At 42.9% G+C, this 17217-nt stretch overlaps 1 protein-coding gene across 11 annotated transcripts in view; it reads left to right on the forward strand.

Annotated features, from left to right (window-relative positions):
* ZFYVE26 (zinc finger FYVE-type containing 26) overlaps positions 1–17217 on the forward strand; it is a 70570-nt gene that overhangs the window by 5237 nt on the left and 48116 nt on the right. For all 11 annotated transcript variants that reach the window (XM_037900265.2, XM_037900266.2, XM_027832258.3 and 8 more), the window contains 10 exons: positions 2297–2849; positions 3099–3229; positions 4024–4188; positions 5516–5604; positions 5914–6074; positions 10714–10920; positions 11655–12311; positions 12954–13043; positions 13868–13936; positions 15366–15517. In XM_037900265.2, the coding sequence (XP_037756193.1) occupies positions 2297–2849; positions 3099–3229; positions 4024–4188; positions 5516–5604; positions 5914–6074; positions 10714–10920; positions 11655–12311; positions 12954–13043; positions 13868–13936; positions 15366–15517 (2274 nt within the window). The remainder of the gene's footprint in view (positions 1–2296; positions 2850–3098; positions 3230–4023; positions 4189–5515; positions 5605–5913; positions 6075–10713; positions 10921–11654; positions 12312–12953; positions 13044–13867; positions 13937–15365; positions 15518–17217) is intronic.

A 17217-nucleotide genomic window follows, 5' to 3' on the forward strand; every position in this document is an offset into this window, starting at 1 on the left:
TTGAAATCCATAGTGACCAGAACTGCCCTTGTTTTTTAAATTGTTATTGTCCTCTACCATTCTGCTTCTTGTTCCAACTCAAAGTCAAGTTGAGGTTTGACTCCAGACAATGGAGCTGACACAGCTGTCTGGCCATGTTTGGGAAAGGAGAGCTAATAATGGATGACATCAAGAAGGCTAAGGAGTTTAATGCCTGTTTTGCTTCATCTTCACTAAAAAAGTTAATGGTGACCAGATACGCAACACGATTAATAACAACAAGGAGGAAGGAATGCAAGCCAAGGCATGGATCAGGATAAAGAATATTTAGCTAAGTTAGATGTATTCAAGTCAGCAGGACCTGATGAAATTCATCCTAGGATGCTTAAGGAACTAGCTGAAGCAATCTTGGAACCATTAGCAATTATCTTTGAAAATTGTTGGAGGAAAGGTGAGGTCCCAGGGGACTGGAGAAGAACAAATATAGTGCCTGTATTTAAAAAGAGGATCCAAGAGGACTTGTGGAATAATAGACCAGTCAGCCTAACTTTAATACCTAGAAAGATACTGGAGCAAATTATTAAATTTGTGGTTTTAAAAAGGTTGCTGCCAGAATTGGGGGATCTCAGTGGTGCAGTTCAAGAGGCTGCAGCCAGCTGCACAGTGATTGTTGTGGAGAACCCCTTCAGTAGGGCTGATGGGGAGGAAAGGTGCATGCCAGTTCTACAAAGGATGTAGCTGGTATGGTTTCACCATGGGACTCTGTCCTCTTATTTACCTATTTTGTACCCTTTCATCAGATCATAATGTCAGGCTGATAGTTTGAAATCACACTGAAATGATTTGTCTCTGCTCGCTCCATCTCAATTGGGATTTCGTGTGTTGAGGGTAGGTGTAAAGAGGTTAGGGTTTGTGAAAGCCCTTTAAATACAATAACAGTGGAATGTTGCAAACTTATCTCAAAGGCATTTGGGGAGCAGGAACTCTCTTCATAGTGCTCTTGGGGTCACAAATCCATACTTCCATTAGGTTTACTGACCCCAGCCTGAAAGAACTAATACGGTAGACCAGACTGGAGTAAAAGTGCCTTTACTAACAAGGCTTGACTGTAGGTTGCAATGGATACAAGTGCTCCTGTGTCTTGGGAGATCATTTTGTATGAAGTACAGAAATATGTCCACTGGGCCCAGGACACTGTTACTGTCTGTAATAATTCTCCAGTGCTCTATCTAGCTCATTTTCAATATCCCACACAGTGCAGGTTTCCATGACTTTACTTGTTAGATTGTTCCACAGTGTTCTAGACCTCAGACAGGAGGTTTCTTCTAATAATCAGCCTTTGCTCAGCTTCATCTAATTATCTCTAACTTTACCTCCTTACATCAGCCTAAACAATACTTCTTCCTTATTGGTATTAACCAGCTGCAAGTATTAGCTGAATGTAATTGTCTGGTCTATACTTCTGCTTTTCTCTTTGCACCATGCTAATTCTTTTGGTTTTGAAATTATGGAAGGTGGGGGAGGAAACCAATAGACACTTTGAAAGACGAATGAAGGAAAACCTGGATCTGGCTGCCAAAGTAACAAAATCAGTGGGACACTTCAATAAAAACTTGGGTTTTGTGAAGTACTTTTTTCATACAGTAGGAAGGTTTCCGTAATTAAAAACAAAAAATTCCAGTGTCGATACTTTAAAAAAAAAATTCAAACAGCACCAGTGGTGGAAAGTAAAATAGGTTTTAAAAACTCTTTTGTTTTTAATAAACCAAATATTTGGATGGGGATTTGCCTTGCAAAGATTTTTAATTGTTGGCTGAATGTTTACTTTTGTAAGATTTTTAAAAAAGACTAGTTGCTAATGGTTAATAGGATCTGCAATGGTTCTAGTTAGGATGAAAATCATAAGGACTCTGTGTCCTCATTTCATAAGCGGACCACCAGAAGGGGAACGGTAAGAAACTCCCTCAATAATGCAGTATTGTAGTTAGGAGCATTATGGGAGTTTTATACTTTAAACATCCAGATTTGGTCACTATTATAGACAGGGCACTGGACTAGGTGAGCGAGTATGCAGCATCTGAGCTTCTTGGGAGTCATAATCATTGATGGCGTGTGTTCGCAAAAAGTGCATTATTTTGGGATTGAAACTGAATGCCTGTAGTTCTGAATTCCTGTAGCAGAGTTGGTTGCCAAGGTAAATTAATGGTTCCAAGTGGATGTCTATTGAATCTTTAAATTTGTTGTATATCTGTTTATTGTGTGTGTGAAAACCAAGTGGCATTCAGGCCCCCGATCGTATCTGTCTGTTTCCTCCCAGGAGCTGTTCGAAGCATTTGAATGTGTCCAGAGCAAGCATGAATCGGACAGAAAGAAAAGAGATGGCCGCACTTACAGATTCAGTGTGGAAGCAACCTCTGCTCTCCGGAAGCTTTTGTTGAGGGCTCCCCGGCGGGCACAAGCCCTGCTGGAGTTCCTGCAGGCAGAACCTGGCACACCCAGCTCTGCATTCCAGCACAGCTGCTGTCTGCAGAATATCTACGTTGACTTTCTCCGTGACTCCTTAAAATCTCTGCAGAGGCTTCAGCGGTATCCCAAATCCTCAGGAGAATTGGATCAGAGTGAGACAGTAGATGCTATTTACAGTGCCCTTAGCGTGTTGCATTTTGAAGTGGAGCATCAGACTGGCGAGCTCCGACACTTGTGCAGGGAGCTGTTGGATGCTTGCTGGGCTGAAGGAAGCCCACTGAAGGAAGAGAGGTTACTGGGCTGCATATTGAGGAAGCAGAGCCATGCCTTGCTCTGTCTGTACAGCAACGTCTTCACAGAGAGGACAAGAGAGAAACTGCTGGGGCCAAAGTTGCCAGGAAAAGGTTTGTTTTGTTTTCTCATTAAAAGTTGGACCATTGAGACTTTGCAGGCAAGACAGGTCGGCGGGAGGAAGGGGTGGGAGTTTGGCCACATAGGGATTTTTTGTTATGGAGACTTAGTTATGGAGTCTGAATGTGGCTTTTGCTTAGTGATTCCCTAACTGTTCTACTGCTGTAAACCTTGCCCAGGGCCTGCTTTCTTCAGAGGTAGCTCTCTGTGTTTGAAAGTAATCCCATTTATGTGTCTCTCAGGTTCATCTGAGCAGTTGGAAACAGAGCGGGTAATGCTGGCTTTGTTCTCAGAGCCTGAAGAGGTTTATTCTTGGAAGACTGCCTACTTTTACTGCCTGAGCAGCAGCAAGCACTTTCTGGAGCAGATTCTGGTATGGCAATAAATATGATAGGGAGGAGAAAACCCAGTAGTGGATCAAGTTTGCACCAGGATTCCAGCATTAGAACATTTTACATTTGATTAGAGGTCTTCAGCTGTCCTGACTTTTGGTACCAAGAGATTAGCTAACTAGCAGTGGGTTTTTATTATCTGTTGACCCATCTGCAGTGTTTCATCTCTATGATTTAAGATATTGGCATGGAGGTCTCTGGAAGATTTAAACCAGTGTGGTCTGATGGTTAGAACAGAGAACGTGGGAGATGGGACTCCTGTATTCTACTCCCAACCATGCCAGGGATTCCCACTGATTCACTGAGTAACCTTGGCAGCAACTTAACCTCTCTGTGATTCAAGTACCCCATATGTAAAATGGGGATAATGATGCTTCACAAAAGGGTTGTGGAGTTAAATGGATACTTGTGAAGCACTTGGGAGCCTGGGGTGAAAGGTGCTATTGGAGATAAAAGTGCACAAATAAAGACGTGTATTGAGGGCACAAGAATCCAGACAGATGAGTCAAGATTAATTCTGTTACTGGCTCAAAAACTCCACTAGTTTCTGCATAAAACCTATTTAAAATATGCAGAATTGGAGAGGGGGTGGATTGATTCTCTGGCTTCCACTTAGAGTGACTCCTTTTCTTTGTAGCCCAAATAAAGCCTGTAAAATCTGGGTTTGAGGAAGTTAAACTACTTTCTGAAACTACTATTATGACAGTCCACCACCACCCTAGCAGGATTCTGCATTTTTAGAATAACAGATGCTTTCTTCCTTTTTGTTCTCTAGGTGACTGCATTAACACTATTAAAAAGGGAAGACTTCTCAGGCTTGAGCAGTTTACTGAGTCGAGAATTCAACCCCCTCAGCCGTCTTCTAGTATTGCTAGGGTGGACTCACTGTCACAGCTTAGAATCAGCAAAAAACTTGTTGTATGCTCTTCACAAAACTCAGGCAAGTACGTGAGTGGAGAGCAGGTTGAAATGGCTGAATGCTATGACTGACTGTTCAATTTGATTCCGGTCATTTTAAATTAGTTGCTTGGATTGTTAGAACAAGTCTCATTTTAGAGACTTCAGATTTGATTAACTGCATAAACTGAGATTCTGGACTTTTAAATGTCTTTCCAAATGGAAGATGTAAGGGTGAATCCTCTGGTTAGGATTTTCAACCTCTTTTTAAAAGATTTTATAAAAACAAACTTTTCCTTAAAACAAATAGTGTACAGGCAGCAGCATTGCAAGTTCGTCTACACTACATCTTCATCTGTGTGCCTCCACTATGACCTGAATGGGGTCCTCGGGGCCATTCTCCAGGGCCCATTCAGTCCTTGACCTCAGAAACTCAAGGCCAAATAGTGCCAGTGGTTTTGACTTTGTATTGTGGGTACTTATGCCCAGGAACTGCATTGAGACACTTAGTCCATTTCACATGTGCCACTGAACTTGTAGGCACTATTGATCTGAGTTGAGCAGTGCCATTCACTTAGTCCTGAATGCCCAAAATAAAATCCACAGTAGCCTAAATGTCAGAGCTGAGACTAGAGCGTCCACTTTATTTTGGAATCTTCTTCCTTTTCTGGGTATGCAGAGCTTTTAAACACTAAGCCTGTAGTTCCAATCCAAGCAGTATTGGTGAATGGTTGCCTTGGACAACTGATAATGGGATACTGAGCCTTTCACTTCTAGATCATTGATTGAACTCCATCCCAGGTCAATAATGTCTTAAGGGAGTTACCGTCTGATGCCTGGTCAGTGACCTGTATAAGATAGCACAGTCTCAGATCAGTGTTTAGTGGGCAGGCATCCATAGCAGAACATAGGCATATTGGAGGTGAGTCTGTAGGCAGCGTGTACTTCTAACCCATACAGTATCCATTCTGGGTACATAACTAGAGTGACAGCTTTGGAGATATAAGTCCTGTAGTATCTTTCAGAAGCACTAGATTCTCTTTACAAATAAAATATTAAAAGCTACAGGGATGAGCTTACAGACTGGAAAAAATGACTGTCCAGTTTAGATTGCTTAACCTTAACAGGGCCCCTTCAAAACAAAATGCAGTTTTCTATCCTCCATTTTGTTGCTTTAATGTGTAAATAAAGTAAAGGTGCAGAAATCTGCCCATCTAAATATGTTAAGATTCCTTTAGCCATTAAACATCACACATGTGAACCAAACTCTGATTTTGTGCTATTCTTGGTAAGGTAGAGGGATCTGGTGTAAATGTGATCTCTTCATTTTATGTTAGCTGAGGCTAATTTGCTCTGTCTCTCTCTAACAGGGTCTGTGCAATGACTCAGTATTAAAAGAGTTCTGTGATGGGCTGTGGGCTCAAGTGGAGGTTCTTGAATGGTGCACACAGCAAAACAGGTGAAACAGCCAGAAGCACTCTTTTTTTTTTTTTTTTTTTACAAACCATGTATTTTGACAAAGGCTCCCCACGTAGTCAGAATTACATATGTAGATGTTTAATATACAAATGCCAAGTATACAATATCTATGCCACGTCTCCATTAGTGGCCATAAGCTATAGAAACTTGATGCTTGTCTACATTTTTATTTAATTTTTTTAAATTCGCAAGTTGAGTCAGTGTTAATACTGGAAGATCCTTGGTGTACACAAGGTTCAGGTGGTGGACCCATTTTCACCATTTTGATTAGTCTTGCTTTTTCTTGTAGTATTACTATCCCAAAGAAGATTCTTTTGCAACACTTGTACAGTCTGGATTGCCACTCTGCACTCTACTCTCTTCATCACCTCACCAACCTTCTGGCCCTGAATGAAGAGGATGTCATTGAGCTTCTTCAGAAGGTTCCAGCCAGAGACCAGCAGACAAAGGGTAAATGAGTAGGAATGTCATTTAAAAGTATTCTTCTGCAGAGTCCACTCAGCATATACTTTTAAATTTCTCATCATGCTGATAGTACTCCCGTCTGGAAGGATCAGTGCATACAACTTGCACTTTGCAAATCATAAACATATCACTTAGCAGAACTTAAACCCAATTCCATAGGGTGTAGGAAAGTGATTCTCACCAATTTCCATTTTAAAGGAGAACTGTCTCCTATGAGAAGGTTATGAAACCCAGTTAGCTTGGTTTTTGTTTTTCCCCTGCATGCGGGAGCTGTGTGTGTCTGTGTATGGAATGGGTAATTTCAAGTTTAAATGAACCAACAATTTTCAATGAAAGAACTTGCAGTAATGCTGAATCTTTCTGATTTCTTTTGCTCTCTAAAAGGAAGCCAGTTCTTTATCTCCTACCACAAAGTGTCAAGATGGTGGCATCCTCTTTTTTAACTTTGTGTGTGTGTGTGTTATGGCAGGGAGTTGGGGATCAATTAGTGCCCCTAATGAACAGAGGTTTATCTCTCTCTCACCTTCCGGCTCCCTAGGCCTGTTCAAATAAATGTCTGTGAAATGGAGCAGAGGTAAATGTTGGGCTGCAGTTGGTCATGAGATAGGCCTAGGAGGAAACCCAACCTGGGGCATTCTTCTGGGGTTCCCCCCCCCGCTTTTCTTTTTTCTTCTTTCAATTCTGTTGTAATTATCACACTCAGTCAGCAAGATCTTTTTTTTTTCTTTCCCCCAAGGCCTGTTATTGAGACTTATTTTGCTGCTGTGCCATTACATTAACTTAGTGCGTTACTCCTCTCTGAGTTAGATGTTTATTAGCATCTCTGTTATAATATAGGACTCCACCTTTAAATATCTGCTGATGAAATACTATCAGAGACCTCTCTGGGGTGGGAAGACTCAGGCCACTTAGATCTGCCTGAGTCATGCAGCTGCACAGAAGGATAATTCTAGCCCTGGTTTCACTTCTCTAAGATCACTTTAATTTACAGAACTAGTTAATGAAAATTAAGCCTTCCCTTTTCTTCCAGCTCAGGGGTGAATTAAGAGACTTGCATTTAAAAGGGGTGCTGTGACTTTGAATTCTTTTACAATTCAGCTTCCTGACAGAGTAAATTTAGATAACGTATCCTGAAATTGAAAGAGTGGGGGGACGGGAAGTCTAAAAAAACTGAGTTTTCTACTCCGATGATGATGATTAGAAGGGTAATTTGGGTGGGCCCAAAAATAGCAGCACATACCAGGAAAAGGCTTCCACCCACCTCGCTTCCTTCCTGTGCATGCACCTGTCTGCTGCTGGCTTAGTTTAATTTTTGCTGCTGCTGTTACTGGTTAACACCCTCCTGGGGAAGAGCATGCTTCTGAGCTTCCCTCTCAGATCAGTGTATCAGGGTAATGTCTTTTTTAGTGCATGAGACAGTATAATTGACCATGAACAAAACAATGAAACTGACCAGACACAAAGTGCTGTAAAATGGACAGACTGGAGTATGGGTTATATGATACCTGGCTAAAACACCAGCAGCCACCTTTCCTAAACTATCATTCCTGCAGTTGTTACCACCTACAGAACTACAGTGGTGGGAAGTTTCAGGAAAAAAAGACTAGTCTAAACATAGCCCTATTAGCAGCTGTTGCACTTCTGCTTCCAATGTGGAAAGGACCCAAATAAAATGTTTCAGTTATAATGGTGTTCAGAGACACAGTGAGATGATGATTTATGTTCGAATAGTCTGGATGAAGACTTTTTTTGGAAACCCATGTGAGTCAAACTCTGCTCTAGTCTGTGTGGTTGTGTCTGCACTTACGCATTTCTGAAAATCTCTCACCATTATTTTAGCAAGAGAGGATGTATCGCTACAGACTGGAGACTGGTGTTTTCAACATTGCAATTAGGCCAGCAGCGGGTGTTTGTGTCTGCTGACTCAGGCTTATGTGGCTTGGGCTACGGGGGCGCTGTCTAATTGGGGTGTAGACACTCAGGCTGGAGCCCAGGTTCTGGGACTCTTTCCCCCATTGTGGGGTTCTAGAGCCTGGGCTCCAGCCCAAGCTCGAACATCTACACCACAATTAGACAGCCCTACAGCCTGGGACCCATGAGCCCGAGTCAACAGACACAGGCCAACGGCGGGTATTTAGTTGCAGTGTAGACATACCCTTAGAGGACAGGATGGTAAAAACACCCGAGTACTGTCTACACTCCACCATTGCTACCACCAGTAGAACTGCAATGATGGATCTTAGGATGTGCTTACACTGGCAGATATATTTTCTGTAAAACTCCTTAGTTTTATGGCATCATTCTCAGAAAAATCTGTGCTCTGGTTTTCATGGAAACAATGCTTGAGCACTTTGATTAACATAGTTCAAACACTGTTCTAGCTATTGCAGTTCAGCTCCCAGTGTTTGGACAGGACCGTAGGCATTATGTGACTCCAGTGTATTGGTTTTGAATAGTTCATGAATACCCACGCTGCACTACCAGCAGGCAGATGGGCTGGTCCAGTCCTTCTATAAAAAAGTACTACTCTGTTGTACAGTAGTGGTCCCAAACACTACTGTAACATTGTTTTAAATGACAGGTTTCAGAGTAACAGCCGTGTTAGTCTGTATTCGCAAAAAGAAAAGAAGTACTTGTGGCACCTTAGAGACTAACCAATTTATTTGATCATAAGCTTTCGTGAGCTACAGCTTATGCTCAAATAAATTGGTTAGTCTCTAAGGTGCCACAAGTACTCCTTTTCTTATTGTTTTAAATGGTAGTGTTTGGGAACCACTACTATACTATAATACACTATCTATTAGAAACCAATACATTTATCTACATAGGGAGCATAAGTTGTACTGAAAGCAGAAATGCCATAATATGCTACTACCTGTGTGTTTTGTTCCCTGATGAGCTGGGGGTGACTTGTACACTGTATTCAGCTCTGCTGTTTTAATGTGATAAGAAGGGACCACGTTTTTAGCATCTGACACCTTTTCTGCCTGCAAAACAAGCTGGGAAGGGTGGGGGAGACCTTTCAAGCTACTGGTATCTGTCATAAAGAAACCAAAAGGGTATAATTCCCTTATTTCCTTCAAATCCTTTACTGGTCACCTGTAATCATGCTTAATAGTCATGCTTAAGTGTTGTTCAAGTGAGGTAGCGCCCAAACTAGGTTTTAAAAGTTTGATCAGCCAGTTTGGCTGGAGTCAAACTATAATACAGCTAGGTTAATACAAATTCTTTAAAGCAGTTCATAAACTAGTTTGGCCACAATTGTGGCCTGTCTGCCCAAGGAAAATCTACCATGTTGCAGGACATGTTATAACATGCTAGCATTCAACCTGGTTAAAATAAGGTTTGGCCTTGCATTGTAAATGCATCAACACAACTCAGTCCTATCTACACTGCAAGGCCAAACCATATATTGAATGTGTTTAACTCTTCTGTGTTGTAACCACATCCAGCAACACAGACCTTTAGGCAATGTTTATACTAGGATAGATTTGCTTAAATTTCCCTCTGTTGCCAAGTATGGATGTTGTTCTCTGTTCTTTGTCCCATATATTGTTAAATCATAATCTCATGGAGGAAGGCTGGGTGGAGGTCAGCTGTGGAAGGCCACCTGTATAAGAAGTGGCTGGAGGAGACTGACTGTGAGGTGCGCAGGGTCAAGGATGATGATCAGGTATAGGAAATGACAAGAAGAAAGGGCAGAGCCACTCATGGGAGAAAGAAACTAAGAGCATCAAGATGACTTGAATTATCAGAATGTAAGGAAGTGGCAGAAGATGAAATGGGAACCAAGCTATGCCAGGGTCTTGAAGATGTGTGATGTATAGATGTGAGAGAGAGGAAAAAAAATCAATACAGAGTTTCAAAGAAAGCAGACAACATAGCTGGCATAGTAAACAAGGAAGATGATTTTGATAGCTGTATGTTGGAGGATATTGAGGGTTGTGATGCGGAACCTGGAGAAAACCAAGAGGAAGAGACTGCAGTAAGTGAAGCAAGAGATTAAAAAACCAGGGGTTTAGAAATAGAATTGGAGAGTAAGAGGCAGATTTGAGATGTAGAGAATTTAACAATAGTCAGGGTGGAATAGAGCATAAAGCAGGTAGAGGAGTCTTAAAACACAAAGATTGGGAACCTGCATGACAGGAATTATGGTGGAATCGTCTATGGAATTGTCTAGTAAATAACTCTGATTTGAGGTATTTAATTCCGTGGAAGCATGTCTACAACTTAAATATAAGAATTAAAGGGCACCTATCAATTTGAAAATCTTACTTCTGTCAGAACACTTTGACCCTACTGTAGTCACGAGTACCCCATAAGGAGACTGTACCCAAGACAAGTCAATAGGGATGTGGGGTAAAATTACTTTTCCTTTTTTAAATTGTATTGACTTTTGTGCAGTTGTTTTCACTGCCTTCAGCAGGAGGGAAACTAACAAATTATACTGCGGAACACTTGCCCTCTTTATAAACATCCGTACAGGAAGGGCAGAAAAATCCCTACTTTCATTTTCTAAAAGGAATTCGGGATGGAGGGGAATTTGAAGACCTGTTAGAAACTAGAATTAGTCAGTGTCCCTCAAAATGTGTGAGAATTTACCCTCCTATGTTTCATTTTGCAGCGGTGCCGGTTCCCAGCCTCCTGAGTCAGCAACGCAACCTGGTTCTCTTCTGGGCATTTTGCGCCATGAAATACGCAATCTATGCACTGTGTGTGAATTCGCACCGTCATTCGAAGTGCAAGGACTGCATGCACAGCCTTCTCAGTGACCTCCCTGTGGACTCGACCCCTCTTAAAGACCCACCAGGAGATCGGCCTCCTTGCCTAGGTTTAGTAGCTTGTACATATCTAGTTGCTAGATTCTGTGGATTGTAATTCATTTTAATATTAAACTGTGAACATCTATACTTTCTTTATCCAAAGAGTTATTTACTTACAAGCAAATAAACCTCACAGCAGCTATGTGAGGTAGATAAGTGTTACACGTAATAGTAATAGATGTAGAAAGTAAGTTACTCACCTTTGTAAAGCACTCTAAAATCCTTAGATTAAAAACATTCTGTAAGTGGAAAATATTAGCATTAATGGGATATTTTAGCTGGGATTTTTTTTAAAAGAGCTTGATATTTTTGTAGCTAACGTTGTGGTTACATAGTCTTTCTTAGTGGCCACAAGCTATAGAAATGTGCTAAAATGGAAGAAATCTGAGTTTGGGCATCAGGGCATAAGATGGTCACTGTTGGGGCCAGGGAGGACTAATTCCCTGCTCCCTCGTTGCATGTTTAGATGCTTTATCAGGAGAGAAATGTTCACCTCTGAACTGTTAGCGTTGGTCATAGCTGGAGGCAGGATATTGAGCTAGATGGACCAGTGCTCTGAACTGATATGGCAAAGATTCTTATAAAAGTCCATTGCCATCTTGTTCACTAATGGCTCTCTTGGTTCCCATTCTTGTAACTTTGAGCACCATTGTGGAATCAGAAATGGGGTAGGGGAGGAGGAAACAATTCCTGGAAAATGTTTTAAGTGTGTTTTTTATTTCTTTTTTTATAACACATACAGATTGTCCAGCTATTTTTCCTCAGTATCTTGCCAAGTGCCAGCAGTTCTTACGGCGTGTCCCTGCTCCTCTGCATCTGGAGCTTCTGGAGAACATCTTCTCCCTGCTTTTTGTCTCCTATAGTGACCTCTACACAGAGACTCCCCTGCTCGAGGACTATGCAGAAGAGGACGATATTGTGAAAAAGAGCTGTGGTGCTGGGAACTTGGATGGTAGTGCCAGCCGAGAGTCTTCCACCTCAGAAAGTCCACAGCACCCAGCAGAGCCTGAAAGGAAGGCAGAGAGACATCCTCAGGCCCCCCGGACAGTCTACCATGATACCCAAACTCTGCTTGGCTCAGAATTGAGTGGTGAGACCTGTGAATCCTCCAGGCTGAGCTATCTAGATCTGAAACATTTTGCCAGTGGTGTCAGTGGATTTTTAGTGGATGATCTGGCAGTGGATGCCTTCCTCAAGATGCTCCTCAACCACCTGCAAGAAATTCAAAGTTCTCTCCCATGGGATTCGAGTAATGTGCCCCATGAGGAGCTGGAGTTGGTGGAGTGCTTGAATTTCTCTGTGAATAGAGATGTCTTTGGGAGCAGAGTGCTGCAGTTCTCCAAATACCTCTCTGAAGCTCAATGGAGATACAAAGTAGTGATGAGTAACAGAAACACAGGTAAGATCCACTGGGATCTCAGTAGTGCCAGCTTGGTGATCCTTGAATTGAAAGATCTACAGCACGCGTGGGAGAGGAGCTCATTAATCTGGTGGGCTCGTGTACTGGTCTTTAGTGTAGCTTGCAATGACTGTTTTCTCCATTTCTTCTTTTGTCTGCTTCACAAAGCTGCTACATTATGTGGGATGGCTGGAAGATTCTCCTCTAGAGAGGCCCAGGGCTGGGAAAACAGTAGGTAGTGCAGGTCAGTTTTGAGGTGTAGTGCTAATGTCTTCTGGAGCTTGTGTGGGCTCAGACTTAGCAGAACATTCATGGAGCTGAAGTGTTGTGACCTTTTCTCCAACAAACCTGACTCCAGAGGGTGTATTAAATATTAGTTACTTTGAGCAGAGCCCGGGGCAGTAGCATACTGATAGGAATCCCAGAACCTTCCTTGACATCTGTGGACAGATGAGTCTGAACTTCTCACTAGGGCATTGCCCTGGACCACGCTGTTGCGTGTTCATCCTTATTTGTACTAGGTGCCTAGTTTCTTGCTATATATCTAGTCATTTTTTTTGTCATGACCAGTTGCCAGCCAGTGCATTTGTATGTGTATAATGACGACTCCTAAAGAAATCACTAACACTGCTACTCTTTCAGAAAATCAGCTTGCAGCCTCCAAGAGACACTACTCCTTAATCAGACGCTCCAGCTTGAGGAAGCGCCGTCAAACTCAAAGATGGAGGATGGGTGAGTTAAGAAATTGCCGTGGAGGCTGCATTGCAAGTGCATGTCATGTCACCTGGATAGGAAACTAATTGGTGGTGTCTTAAGATATGTGGCTCACAGGACTGGAAATTGGCCTAGTACTCTATCTCCTCTAGCTCTCTAGTCAGTATCCTCGATAAATACAATTGGTGTTCTGTGTGAAGTGTGGCTGGTCCTAGTCCAGTACCCATTGATTAGATGTCATTATCCCAAAATCCACCTCATAATTAAAAGGAAACAAACTTAAAACTGATGCATGAAAATAATTCTTCCTATACATATGATAACTCTGTGGAACTTGCAAGATACTGTGGGGTTTTTTTTTGTTTTTGTTTTTTTTTTTAAAAAAGCCTCACCCCACCCCCCCAAAAAAAATCTGTTTATGACCATGAATGAGCATAGCATCTGCAGTGATAGAAGGTGGGTTAAAAATTACAGTAGCCTTTGAGTCTCCTGCCTCAAGACTTAAACTGATCACCTTGTGGGGAAGAAAATCTGACATCCTTTTCAGCTCTCAAACAACACTGTAGAACTAGGGTTATTCTTGGAATGGGAGTGGTTACATTTTCCTTTGAAGCATCTGACATTCTCCACTAGCAGGAGACCAGACTGGATGGCCCACTCTTCTGTTCCAGAGTGAGTGTCTTCTTTAAGTGATGGCTCATGTCAAGACCACGTCAGTGGTATCTTGCATTTGCCTAATAATCTGTGTTATCCCCAGTGAGCTCTTTTGCCCAGAAGAGGAGCTTTGATTGCCCTGTCTGGGTCCGATATATTTCTCGTGCTGTTTTTATTTTCTACTTCAGATTGTAAAGAGGGAACTTCAAGTCAATCACTGGAGAGTACAAGCAGTGAATTGAGCACCAGCACATCAGGTACTAAATCTCATTGAAAGGATATATTTGTTTTGTCGTTACACAATGATATAATGCAGTACTGAAATTAACTGATTGGTTTGTGCACATCACTGCTCTGTGCAGGATGGAGTCATTAGACTTTCAGACTTTCTCCTGCTAACAGAGATTCTAATTTGAATGCCATGGACTGTTCTTTTTGGGACAGGAAGATCAGCACTCTCTTGCTGCTTCTGTGATTTTGCAAATGGCTGTGTTATGCAGCATAGTGACAATTGTGAAACTCTAGGAGGCCACAGACTTGTTAAATATAAAATATTTAAATTCATAAAAAGGCTTACAGAACTGCAACTGCCCTCTCCCAAACACTGGGCCACTAGGGCCCTGAATTGTCTTCTCTCTTATTATTACAATATAAATATATATTGTGTACGTTTAGGAGCTAATGCATTAATACAGAACACGTATGTGCTTGGATGGAGTTATGGTTGTGGTAGGAGCTAGAACTGTGACTCTCACTGTTGTGCCTTTAAAATATCACTGATAAAGTCACACTAATCCAGAGCCTGAGGTGACCCCACATACCTTTCTAAGGCATCTGGCATTGTGGTATCTAAGTGCCATGCTGACTTCATTGGAGGCGGTGTGGGTTCATCACCTCTCAAGACCATGGCTTCTTTGCTTGACTCATGTCTGTTGACAGTTGTTCTGGAATGCTTTGTCTGAATGATGCTATATAAAAACTGTCTTTTTCTGTGGAATACAGAGTCTATTGGACCTGAAGTTGCCTTTCAGCTTCTTTGTCCAATCAGCAGTCACAGTTGCTACTTGACTGAGTACCTGTCACCTCAGGCTGTGATCTTGGCTAATCTCACAAGCTAAATAGGAATAGACCTGGTCAGCACTTGATTAGAAAACCACCAATGAACACCTAGAGTTCTATATCAACATCGTCGTCTGATTCAGTACCTGAGACTCATACCTCTGTTACTACTGGGCCAGTGCCCCTGCTGATGCTTGGAGATGGTGGGCTGCTGAGGGGTGCTGTCCTTCAGGTGAATTGTGAAACTGAGGTCCAGATCCGTAATAGTTATTGAAAATCCCATGAAAAATATAACAGTAGGATTGTTAACTGAAAGTGTTCTTCACTTTCTGGCCTAAATAGTTGTGTGGTGCTGCAGTGTTTATTAAACAGGGTCTGCCACAGAGGCAGGTGATGGGTGAACTGATCTCTGTAAAGTGCTTTGGATTCTTCGCAGTGGGAGGCATTATATATGATCGTGATCAGCTGGATGTTGGTCACTTAAAGCAGACAATACAACCCCTTACAACTGTTTTGTAAACGCTGCTTCAAATTCCCCACCTCCATATTAAAGCTGAGAAGCATTGGACCTTGATAAGTTTATTTCAATTATAACCCAGCATGTTGTTTCCCTCTTTGCTCTTGTAGAGGGAAGTACCAGTACTGTGTCTGGCTGGAGTGACCTGGAATGTAGGCTGAAGCCTCAGCAGCAGAACCTCCTCATCCCCATGATGCTCTCCCCACCTGAGTCACTCCTAGTCTCCTGTATCCTGAGGGGGAACTTCATAGAAGCCCATCAGGTAAGAGTGTGTGTGATCATTGCTACATAAAACTTGGAAGTTGGTTCTGTATGGAAGCTGCGCTGGTGATGGTTGAGGAGATCTGTATTGAATTTCTACTGTGCTAGCCAGCTGGGTTTTGAAGAACACAAATCCAGGTGTCAGAGGGAATCCAGCAGCAGGAGGGAAACCAGCATCTAAGCCACTACCCTCAAGGAAGTTTTCTTTCTCTTTTTAAAAATACCCTCTTTTCACCTGGGTATTCAAAGTTTGCAAAGGCTTTACCAGGCCTGGGCCTAACTTAGGGTATGTCTACGCTACGAAATTAGGTCGATTTTTATAGAAGTCAATTTTTAGAAACCAATTTTATACCATCGATTGCGTCCACACTAAGTGCATTAAGTCGGCAGAGTGCATCCTCACTACCATGGCTAGCATCGACTTACAGAGCGGTGCACTGTGGGTTGCTATCCCACAGTTCCCGCAGTCTTCACTGCCCATTGGATTTCTGGGTTAAGCTCCCCATGCCTGATGGGGCAAAAACATTGTCGCGGGTGATTTTGGGTACATGTCGTCAGGCCCCCTCCCTCCGTGAAAGCAACGGCAGACAATTGTTTCGTGCCTTTTTTCCTGGGTTACCCGTGCAGATGCCATACCACGGCAAGCATGGGGCCTGCTCAGCTCACCGTCACTGTACATCTCCTGGGTGCTGCTGGCAGACGTGGTACTGCATTGCTACACAGCAGCAGCTCCTTGCCTTCGTGGCAGATGGTGCAGTAGGACTGATAGCCGTCGTACGTCTCCTGGGTGCTCCTGGCAGACCTCAGTGAGATTGATCAGGGGCGCCTGGACGGACATAGCTATTCTACTCTTAGGGCACCGAATGGGAGCCAGAGACTCCAGGTCATTCTCTTCTTTAAGTTTTGTCTCATGGAGATTCAGTCCCGCCTGGAATATCATGCGAGCTGGAGGCTTCTGCCTCAGGCTGCTCTCCCAGCTGGCAGTACTGCGTGGTTGTACCTACCTCAGCCTACCCCTTGCTCCCATGGCTGTTGAAGCCTGGACACTAGTAAGGAGCAGCTCAACTATAGGCTGAGCAAGTGCAGAACGGTGGTAGAATGTGCCTTTGGACGTTTAAAAGTTTGCTGGCGTTGTTTGCTGACTAGGGCAGACCTCAGCGCAATCAACATTCCCATTGTTATTGCTGCTTGCTGTGTGCTCCATAATATCTGTGAGACAAAGGGGGTGACGTTTATGGCAGGGTTGGAGGTTGAGGCAAATCACCTGGCGTCCGATTTTGAGCAGCCAGATACCAGGGCAATTAGAGCACAGCAAGGCAGGTTGCGCATCAGAGAGGCTTTGCAAACCAGTTTCGTGACTGGCCAGGCTTCGGTGTGACAGTGGTGTGTGTTTCTCCTTGAGGCAAACCTGCCCCCTTTGTTGATTTTAATTCCCTGTAAGCCAACCACCCTCCCCCCTTCGAAATAAAGTAACTGTTGTTTTGAAACCATGCATGCATTCTTTCTTTATTAATTAAAAAAAAAAAAGATAACGGACAAGGTAGCCTGGCTGGGTTGGGGTGCGGGAGGAGGGAAGGACAAGGCCATATTGCTTATTGTAGCCACACTAAAAATCAAACTGTTTGAATGACAGCCTTCTGTTGCTTGGGCCATCCTCTGGAGTGGAGTGGCTGGGTGCCCAGAGCCTCCCCCCCTGCGTTC

Source organism: Chelonia mydas, chromosome 6, assembly GCF_015237465.2.
Source record: "Chelonia mydas isolate rCheMyd1 chromosome 6, rCheMyd1.pri.v2, whole genome shotgun sequence".
In the NCBI taxonomy this organism is placed as follows: domain Eukaryota; kingdom Metazoa; phylum Chordata; order Testudines; family Cheloniidae; genus Chelonia; species Chelonia mydas.